The sequence below is a fragment of the Phocoena sinus genome, chromosome 15, assembly GCF_008692025.1.
Source record: "Phocoena sinus isolate mPhoSin1 chromosome 15, mPhoSin1.pri, whole genome shotgun sequence".
In the NCBI taxonomy this organism is placed as follows: Eukaryota; Metazoa; Chordata; class Mammalia; order Artiodactyla; family Phocoenidae; genus Phocoena; species Phocoena sinus.
In genome coordinates this window covers 71,701,326-71,711,751 of record NC_045777.1, presented here as the reverse complement: position 1 = coordinate 71,711,751, position 10,426 = coordinate 71,701,326, and the positions used below count along the sequence as shown (strand labels likewise).

The following is a 10,426-nucleotide window of genomic DNA, read 5'->3' as shown; positions in this document are numbered from 1 at the left end:
AACTGATTGTAGAAGGGTGTGAACTTTTAGGAGTGATGGAAATATTTTATATCTTGATTATGGTGGTAATTACTTGGGTATATACATTTGTCCAAACTAATTGAACCATGCACTTAAACTGAGTGTGCTGTATTGTATGGGAATAAAGATGTATTTTATTGTATGTAAATAAAGTTGATTTTTGAAAGGAAATAAAATAAGGTTACAACTAGAATGAGAAGAATCCATTCAAAATAGCCACAAAACTATAATACACCTATTGGGGGGGAGAAATTTAATGATATACTAGACCTTTATAGAGAAAATTATAAAATCATATTAAGGGACATAAAAGAAGACATAAATATATGGAGAAATACACTATATTCATGGATGGAAGTCTTAATATCCTTCTCAAATTAATCTATAAAGTTAATGCAATTTTATTAAAAACTCTAAGAGTTTAAAAGTCTTTATCTGTTGGAAATAAATGCAGAAGTACTTAAGTTGAAATGTTATGATGTCTTGGATTTCTTTTAATAGATGCCAGGAAAATAATGTGGAAGAAGGAATGAACGAGTATTGGCCATGTGTTGGTACTTGTTGAAGCTGGGTGATGGGTACACACTCTAGTGTAAGTGAGCAGTGCTGTGCACCTTTACTCGTGAGGAAACATCACTGCGCTGGGGCAGCAGGAGAACCATGAAGGAAAGGTTCTCTGGGGCTGACGCCATCATGCTCTACAGATCTTTAGGGCAGGACAGACCAGAGGAGGTCTTGTGGGCCTTGCTAAGGAGTTTGAACTTTATCCTGTGCTCAGCATTTCAGTCCCTCTTTACTCTGTGTATCTGGCACCTTGGAAGGGCCTCCGGTCCTGTCTCCCTCCATGGTGGGTGTACCAGTCAGAACACTTTCAACTGTAAATGCCAGAAACCAACCCAAACGTAGTGACTTATGTGGAAAAAGGAACTTATGAAAGGTTAAGGGACTCAGGCACAGCTTGACCCCGATACTCAAATGATGTCAAGAGTATGGCTGTCTTCACATCCTGTGTCTGCAGTCCTCTGTGTGGGCTCATTCTGGGTGGCTTTTCCTGCATGGTGTCAGGATGGTCACTAGTAGTCCTGGGCTTACAGCCTTTTAGCTTACTAACCCCCTGTGGAAAGAGGGCTCTTTTTCCTAGCAGTTCCAGTGAATCTGCTTCTGCATGCATAGACTTGATTTAAGTGTCCACCCCTGAACCAATCAAAAAAGGTAGCTTTGACTGGGGAAACGTGGACTGTGTGCCTACCTTGGACACCCTCTCAAACCTCAAGGATTGCCAGTGCATAAAGGTTGGTTTCTTCAAGGAAAACCCAGATGCAGCTTCCAGGAAAGAGGGGATGGTAAGATGCTGGTCCAGTGGCATCTGGCAGGAACACCTTCCCAACACCCCTCACAGGAAGGATCAGCCTTATCTTAACCACATGAAGAGCCGCATGGCAGGGCCCTTCAGCACCCGCTACTGAACTAACGCTCACTCTTGTTTTGCTGGGACAGCTGCTGCCTCACAGCCTCCACTACCAGCCTCGCGTCTGTGACCCCGCCCCACAGCAGACCAGCTGGAATGAGAAAGTAGCCTCTGCGCATCCCCACCTTTCCCTCTCCATGCCTGTCAGGCTCTGCCTCAGGGGGCATGGTTTTCAGGCCCCTCCCAACGTGCTTGTCCTCTGCCTGGAAATGAGGTGCCCCAGGACTGAAGGTCATGGGTGCCTCAGTTTCCTCTCCTTACATTAGAGGTGGTACCTGCCCCCTGGGTGTGTTGTGAGGACTAAGTGAATGCAGCGTATTTATAGTGTTAGAGCAGTGCCCAGCACACAGTAGGTGCTCAGTAAATCCCAGCCGTTATTCTCATCACTTCCGCTGGAGACACAATCCCTGCCCATCCCCGTCCAGTCCAGTCCAGTAGCAGGCTCTCAGGTGAAATACAACACAGAGATTCTTACAATTGGATGCTTGAATGGAATAAAAGTGTGTAGGACACTTTTATAACCGCTCGAGCCTCATAACTGTGAGCTGGACGGGACAAATCATATTTAGCCTCCATTTACAGATGAAGAAACTGAGGTTTAGACCTCTTGCCCAAGATCACGCAGCCAAGCTGTGGTGGAGGCAGGATTTGAACCAGGGGCTGAAGGATCACATCGTTGGGACTTTGCTCAGGCTGCCCCTCTGCTGACAAGACCTCCTCCGGTCACACCTGTTGGCCCCTTCTCATCCTTTCAGGTTCATCCCAATACTCTAAACAGTAACAGTGGTGAGAGGCAACATTTATTAAGTGCTTGCTACACTTTGGATGAGGTGCAGAAGGCTTTCTGTTCCAATAAAGTCAGGAGGTAGGTATGACGCTGTTACAGAAAGAGAAACTGAGGCTGACAGAGGTTAAGGAACCTGACCAACGTCACTCAGTAGGTGTGCCGGCCGGCCAGGAGTCAAGCTCGTAAAGCAGTCTGATTCTAGAGCGGGTCTTTCCGCATTGCTACCTCCGAGACTCTGATGCCAAGGATGGGAACTAACTCCTTCCTCTTAGTCTGAAGTCTGGGCTTCGGCCTCTACTTAGCTCTTGGAGCTGTTATTTGTGCCTCTCCTTTCAGTAGACTGAGAGCTCTTTGGGGCAGGAACTCAACTCTGACTTTTTCACTTTCGTAGCCCCTGCGCAAAGAGGCTCTCCATAACACCAAATTATTTCATTCGCCCCTGTGAGGCAGGCAGAGATGCTCCTAGGTGAGGACAGACCCAGAGAAGTTAAGTGACTCTCCCAAGGCCACCTGCTTGTAAATGTAGGAGCCTGGAGAGGCCCCAGGCTTCCTGGGTGCAGGTGGGTGCAGGGTTCTCCCTCCTCCTTGTCCCCCCCGCCTTCCTGTTCCCTGAGCGTCGTCAGTGGGGGAAGAGATGGCAGAGCATAGCCTTAGCTAGGGCGGGGGGGGGAGGGGCGGGGGGGCTGTACCAAGGCCCGCTGGGAGGACTGATGGGCCCTTTTATGAATGCCAGGCAAAGGATGGCGAGTAGGCTGGGGGTGGGCTGAAGGAGGGAAGAAGGAACGGGTATTTTTTACATTTTGACATTAAAAAGTGCAGATCAGATTGTCAGCGACGGGCCAGCAGCATCTGTTTTGGTTTCGAATTGGCAGCTAAGGCGCTGAGCTTCTCCGCGGAGGGAGGGGAGGGGAGGGGAGGGGAGGCTGCGGGCTGCTGGGGCGAGGCGGCGCCTCTGCGGAGGGAATGGCTCTCCCGTTTAAGAGCTCCGCCCAAAGGGGCGCTGCCATCCCTAAGGAGGCGGGCGCCGCCGCTTCTCATTCATTGTCTTGACAAGAGCATCCTCAGCCGGCAGTCGCAGGCTCCTCCAACTGCTTCCTCCTCCTCCTCTCCCTCCTCCGTCTGGGGGGTCACTCATCTCTCAGCAGCAGGTAAGGCTGGAGCCCGGGGACGGGACTCGGCATCGCTGCCCTGGGCCACCTGTGGGGCAGGCGGGAGCCTGGCAGGAGCCCTCTGCGGGGGCCGACAGACTGTCAGAGCGAGCTGGCTCGGAGGCGGGGACAGAGCCCGTTCACGCCCCGCGTGGCGGGACTCGCCTGGGGTGTGGGTGCGCGGAGGAGGGTCCGTCTGCGTGTCTGAGAGCTCCGGGAGCGGGCGAGGGTGAGGGACCACCGCAGCCAAGATGGTGGTGGGGGAGCCCGGCGGTCAGGACACGCGCCGACCGGACTCTCCCCAGAATGGGAGTCTTTGGGGTGGCCGTCGGGGGCAGGGTGGGGTGAGCCCAGCTGCTGCCCTGAGCTTGGAGACAGGAAGGGGTTGAGAGCAAAACAAGAAAAGACCAAGTTCCCCTTTCCGTGGTTTCCGGGCCTGGTACCTGAGGTGGGGAAGGAGGTGGGGTGGCACGATGGCTTCCTGTCTCCCAACCTCCGATTTGCGGCTCCCTCTCCCCAGACCCAGGCTTCCCGTCTGGGATGGATCCCCTGCCCCCAGACTGCTTCTCCTCACGCAAGCTCCTCACCTGCTTTCCGGGCGGGTGGACCCCGGAGCCTCCTGGAGAGTCACGGGATGGGCGAGGCTGGCTGGAGCCCCCAGTGAGAAGGGCTAGGCCTGAAGGGGGGGCAAAAGGGTGAAGCTGGGGCCGTGGAGGAGAGGCCCTGGGGGGGCCTCCACGGTGAGCTGGAAGGCGATGCTGTTGGGCGCCAGGATGGGGGCCTGGAGCCTGGGGAGCCAGAGGCAGGCCCCTTGGCTTCGCTGTCACCCAGCCCGGGGGGAAAACCATCCTAGCTGGACCTCCGTCTGAGAAGTGGGTGCCGGCCTCTCCCTTCCTGAGGACAGTTCCACTGGGACTGGAGAAGGCACTGAAGGGCACCTACTTAAGCAGAGGCGAGAAGCAGAGGTGCGTGGAGGAGGTGATGCTGGGACCCGAGCCAGCCGCTTGTTTCTGGAGCCCGGAGACCTGCTGGGGAAGCCCTCCTGCCACTGAGGACATGCCTCCCAGGCAAACCTACACGCTGCTTCCCTCAGCATGTCCAACCCTGGGCCTGGAGGCGGGGAGGGCCCCTGCCTTTAGGCAGCTTCTCATGTGGGTGTGAGGGTGTGAGGTCTGGACACTGAGGCTGAGAGAACCCACCCTCCAAGCTGTTGCACTGAGGTCCCGGAGTGTGACCTGTCAGAGAGGAAGGGCTCTGTGTCCATCGACCATTCTGTGGTCAAATCGGCACTAGGTGCTACCCCACATCAGGCTCTGCTGGGGAGGCTGAGGGTACAGAAGCCAGGCTTGGGGCGGGTTGAGAAGGTGGGCCTTGCAGGTTAGCCAGGGGTGAGGAGGTGTGGGCAAGGCGAGTGTGAGCGTAGCAGGATGTCAGTTACAGAGGAGAGCGGCAAGGGGCCGGGGAGACATGCTGGGGAAGTCAGCTGAGGCCGTGACTGCCAGGCTGAGGAGTGTCCTGGGGGAGATGGGGGCCACTGTAAGGTCAGAGTTGACCTGAAGGGAGAAAAGCCCTCCACCTGTGTGCCTTCCAGGATGAGCCGGCAGGTGGTCCGTTCCAGCAAGTTCCGCCACGTGTTTGGACAGCCGGCCAAGGCTGACCAGTGCTATGAGGACGTGCGCGTCTCACAGAACACCTGGGACAGTGGCTTCTGCTCTGTCAACCCCAAGTTCGTGGCCCTGATCTGTGAGGCCAGTGGGGGAGGGGCCTTCCTGGTGCTGCCCCTGGGCAAGGTGAGCCCCTGGAGCCCGGGGGGGGGGGGGGCTCTGGTTATCTAGTGGCCCCCTGGGGGTCCTGATGAGGTGATTGACTGTCCCCAAGCCTTCCCAGGCCACAGTGTTGTCTGTAAAGTTGAGCTGAGCCAGATGAACCTCAGGCTTCCTTCAGCTCCTACACGCAGTGGGCGGACGGAAGCTAAAGCTCAGAGGGGAGATGACACGGGAAGGGACGTACAGTGAGTCCTGCAGACCCAGGGCCAGGCCTCCCAGTTCTCAGCCTGGACCTTTCTCCCCTCGGGAGCACGAAAAGGGCTGGGATGGAGTCTGGGCAAGTGCTCTTAGGGTTTGGAGGGACCTTTCGGAGCCCTTGGGAACGCAGCAAGCTCTGGCTCCCCGCTCACAGGCAGGGGTGATGTAAGAGACCCTCTTGGCTCCCCCAACCCGGCCTCCGTCAGATCTCGCCTCCCCTGCCCTGTTGTCTGCTGACCCCACCCCCAGCACACCCCTGTGCTCTTGGGTGGTGAGACAGGAAGGGGAGACAGGCCCTCAGCTGTTACCTTAAAAGGGCCGATGGAAACAAGAGAAGAGGAAGTGGTTGTCGGGGTGAGAGCTGGGCCCGCTCTTCACACAGGAAGCCCTGCTGCAGCAGCTGTCCCCGGAAGAGCCCATTTCCAAACCTCTGCTCCTGCCGGGGGGCCGGTTATGACAGACTTCCCCATCCCTGTCCTTTTGGAAGGACGCATCCCTACAGCCCCATCATTCACACATACTTCCTTGCAGAACTCCAGCCCCAGTATAACTACCCCCCGCCAGCCTGTCCCATGCCCAGGGCCCTGGCCTGTCTTCCCATGGGGGCCTCACCTGGGGAAGCTGGGATGGGAGTACCGGGCCGTGGGGCATGGATGAAAAACTGAGCTAGAGATGGCAGAAACTTGGCAAGGCTCTGACGGCAAGGCAGGACCAGCCCCCTGTGCCCATCCTGCACTACTGAGTTGCCCAGACAACTCTGGGGCAGGGGCAGAGGACCAAACCCTCCCACCCCAGGCCCTGCTCTGCCTCCCAGGGACCCCACAGCTTTTCTCTCCGTGCCTCGTGGAGGGGAGTGGGGAGGTTAGATCGGCTTTGGAGGGCAAAAACACCTCCCTCAGAGGTCCTGCTGTGTCCTCTAGACTGGACGTGTGGACAAGAACGTGCCTATGGTCTGTGGCCACACGGCCCCAGTGCTGGACATCGCCTGGTGCCCACACAATGATAATGTCATTGCCAGCGGCTCCGAGGACTGCACAGTCATGGTGAGTGTGGGGACACACGGGCCAGGAGGGGGCTCCAGCACTGGAGCTGACGTTTGGAGCCCCCAAGACTCACTCGCCACTTCTCTGCAGGTGTGGGAGATCCCTGATGGGGGCCTGGTGCTGCCCCTGCGGGAGCCTGTCGTCACCCTGGAGGGCCACACCAAGCGCGTGGGCATTGTGGCCTGGCACCCCACAGCTCAGAACGTGCTTCTCAGTGCAGGTGCCCGGGGGGAGAAGCAGGGAGGGCTGGTCCCCTGACAGCGAGGGTGGGAGGCTCATGACTTCTGACACTGGGGGCATCGCCCAGGTTGCGACAATGTGATCCTGGTGTGGGACGTGGGCACGGGGGCGGCCGTGCTGACACTGGGCTCGGACGTGCACCCGGACACAATCTACAGCGTGGACTGGAGCCGAGATGGCGCCCTCATCTGTACCTCCTGCCGCGACAAGCGATTCCGCATCATTGAGCCCCGCAAAGGCACCATTGTAGCTGTGAGTTGCCTTGACCCTTGACCCTGAGAGCTTTGCCCCTCCTACCCACCACCAACCAGGCCCCTAGATGCTACCCACTCCCAGCTGGGGCCTGGCCCTTAGGGGGTGCGTGCGGATGCCTGACCGGTCCCCTCCCTTTCCTTCCAGGAGAAGGACCGTCCCCACGAGGGGACCCGGCCGGTGCGTGCCGTGTTTGTGTCAGATGGAAACATCCTGACCACAGGTTTCAGCCGAATGAGTGAGCGGCAGGTGGCGCTGTGGGACACGGTGAGTGCCCGGCGGGGAACAGGCTTAGTCCCAGCCCTGCCAAGTGTGTGGCTGGAAGGCCATGGCCTCAGTTTACCCACCGCGAGATGGGGTTTTCCGCCGGTTGGTCTATAAGCCCCCCACCCTACTCCTCCATCACTGGACCGCACCTGGGCCTGACGTGGTCCAGCTCATTATAAACCCCTGCCCGTCTCTACAGAAGCACCTGGAGGAGCCGCTGTCCCTGCAGGAACTGGACACGAGCAGCGGTGTCCTGCTGCCCTTCTTTGACCCTGACACCAACATTGTCTACCTCTGTGGCAAGGTGGCCCAGTTGGGCAGGGGGTCGGGGGAGCGAGGTGGGCAGGGAGACTGGGAAAGGACCACGGCTGGAGGCATCTGCCCGTGTTGATCCTCCCTTGCATCCACCACCTGCAGGGTGACAGCTCTATCCGGTACTTCGAGATCACTTCCGAGGCCCCATTCCTGCACTATCTCTCCATGTTCAGTTCCAAGGAGTCCCAGCGTGGCATGGGCTACATGCCCAAACGTGGTCTGGAGGTGAACAAGTGTGAGATTGCCAGGTAGCTGCCCCTGCCCCTGACCTGAGTATGCTCCTTGGGCAGTGCCGACCGCACGCCGAGCTTCAGTCCCAGCCCAGCCATGCTGGGGGTGCTGATCGCCTTCCTGTTTCCGCAGATTCTACAAGCTGCACGAGCGGAGGTGTGAGCCCATCGCCATGACGGTGCCTAGAAAGGTGATGCTCCAGGGTCCCTCCCCAGGCTCTCGGAGTGGCGGGTGGTGGTGTGGCCCACTTTCTTAACCAGCCTTGGCCTTGCCCCACAGTCGGACCTGTTCCAGGAGGACCTGTACCCGCCCACTGCAGGGCCTGACGCTGCCCTCACAGCTGAGGAGTGGCTAGGGGGTCGGGATGCCGGGCCCCTCCTCATTTCCCTCAAGGATGGCTACGTGCCCCCAAAGAGCCGGGAGCTGAGGATCAACCGGGGCCTGGACACTGGGCGCAAGAAGATGGCACCTGAGGCCAGTGGCGCTCCCAGTTCGGTGAGAGGCAGATGGGAGCCCGGGAATCAGGACAGGAAGATGGGGTAGGGCAGGGGCTGCTACCGATGTGGTCATTGACCCAGTGGAACGGGGCTGGCATTTGGGGCAGCCCAAACTCACAATGCTGGGGATCCTTTGGGGGCTGGGAGTGGGTAATCCTGAGGCCTCAGAAAACAGGTTTCAGGCTTATAGGCCTGCAGCTCTCTGGCTGAGAGACAGAAGGGCCCAAGCCCTGGGGCTCTTGGGAAGAGGCCTAGTGGCCAGGGAGGAGCTGGGCCTAATGCAGCCCTGGATCCCCCAGGATGCCATATCCCGGTTGGAGGAAGAGATGAGGAAGCTCCAGGCCACGGTACAGGAGCTACAGAAGCGCCTGGATAGGCTGGAGGAGACAGTCCAGGCCAAGTAGAGGACCACCGGCTGAGGCCAACGGCATCGCCTCCCTCCCTTCCACTCCCACTCCTCAGGCCACAATGGCAGATAAGAAAATACTAATAAAATGGCTTTATTTTCTGGTACCTCTCAGACTCCAGTGACTGGTCACCAGATGCTGGGTCTGCTGAACTGACCTGCACTTGGGCTTCCCCCTCCATAGCCTCGATGAGCTTGACCCATGGCAGGGGCGGGCTGGGGAGATGCCTGTGAATGCCCTAGACCACAGACAGGAACAGGCCTTTGCGGGTGGGAGCCATCCTGTGGTGATGTGGGTTGGGAGCCTGCTCTGTTTTCCAGCTGGTAGGTCGAAGCTGCTCAGGGATCTAGCCTGGAGCCTCGGTCATTCTATTTACCCCAAATCTGCCTTTGCTAGTCAACCACAACACCAGCTTGCATGCAGCTGTCCTGACACTGCTGCCTGCTTGTGGGGAAGATGAAGCAACCAGCACTTACGTCTTTCAAACTGTAAGCCCAAGGGATCAAAATAAGGGGTCCTTTTGTAAGAAGAAAGCTTCAAATCAAAGCAATAGGCCCTGACCCTAGTTTACAAGCGAGGAAACTGAGGCTGAGAGCAGAAGCTGGGCTTGCTGAGGGACAGATCCCGAGTCAAGATGCAAGTCTCCCCTTCTAGTTCAGAGCCTTCCCTGCACCACGTGGCTGCCTCCTGAACCCTGTCTGTGGCTTCCACCTGGGTCTGGCCTCAATCTGTCAAGCCCTATCAAGGGGGGACTTGGAAATGGGTTTCCAATGGCCAACTTAGCAGGTGGTCCTCCCTGAGCTGGGACACAGGACTGTTGGGGATGGGTGTCCTGGCCACAGCAGGGCTTTGTTCATCCACATAGGGACCACAACAAGGACTAAATGTCCCTTTTGAACCCCCATTCCCCTTTGGCATGCTGTACAAATATCCCTGTCTGCCCATTTGGGTCTCAATCTCTATGCAAACCACGTGACCCTGGGCAAGTCACTTCTCTCCACGCCTCAGTTGCTCATCTAGAGAATGGGGAGGGATTCCACCACAGCTCTGTGAACCCAGGGGGTGGATCCAATCAGGGGTGTGGTACAGAGAGAAGGAGACCATCTGGAGCCTGGGCCTCAGTCTCCCACACAAAGGGATGATGGGCCCTCCTAGTGAAGCAGACTTGTGGGTAGTCACTAGTTCTCCTGGCCCAGGGAAACGGAAAAAAGTTCAGGGAAGGATCCTTGGAATTCAGAAGGGTTAGCCCCTACTCACCATGATTTCCAGCTTCCTCTGAGAGAAACAAGAGAGGGAGATGGGGGTGGGGGTGGGGGTAATTTAGGGGCCAAGAAACCGGCCTTGAAAACAGGAGAACAGGGTGGGTGGGATGGTTGAAATCTGCAATTTCTCACCCCCAAAGAGCTCTGGCCCCAATTAGCACACTTCCTATTCCTCCTGGGTCTCAGAGCCCTCACCTATGCAAGGCCTAATCAACTCTGGCACCTGTGTCGACTCTAGGGCATCACATGCCCCAATTTTGTGGCTCTGGTCGGCCTTACTTTCCTGCTGTAACCCTATGCCCATGCCACCCCTCCATTCCTGAAAAACCTCACCAGCTCTCCAGGACCAGCTGTGGCCACATCAAGCCCAGGGCCAAAGGGTTACTGGACTTTCTCCAGGGGCCAGAAAACACTGCCATTCCAGGTGTTGGGAAGCCCCTGCTGGGGTACCAGGTCCCTGAGGC

At 57.3% G+C, this 10,426-nt stretch overlaps 1 protein-coding gene across 3 annotated transcripts; it reads left to right on the top strand.

Annotated features, from left to right (window-relative positions):
* Positions 1–3,261: 3,261 nt before the first annotated feature.
* Positions 3,262–8,806, top strand: CORO1A (coronin 1A). Of its 3 annotated transcripts, none has more exons than XM_032606310.1 (11): positions 3,262–3,424; positions 5,016–5,214; positions 6,369–6,491; positions 6,582–6,711; positions 6,799–6,983; positions 7,131–7,250; positions 7,450–7,554; positions 7,668–7,813; positions 7,929–7,986; positions 8,076–8,291; positions 8,593–8,806. In XM_032606310.1, the coding sequence occupies exons 2-11, from the start codon at positions 5,017–5,019 to the stop codon at positions 8,695–8,697; spliced, it is 1,386 nt and encodes a 461-aa protein (XP_032462201.1). In that variant the 5' UTR covers positions 3,262–3,424; position 5,016; the 3' UTR covers positions 8,698–8,806. The 3 variants fall into 3 exon arrangements, with proteins under 3 accessions (XP_032462201.1, XP_032462204.1, XP_032462202.1); XM_032606313.1 differs by lacking the exon at positions 3,262–3,424 and adding an exon at positions 3,460–3,653; XM_032606311.1 differs by lacking the exon at positions 3,262–3,424 and adding an exon at positions 3,705–4,389.
* The last annotated feature ends 1,620 nt before the right edge of the window (positions 8,807–10,426 follow it).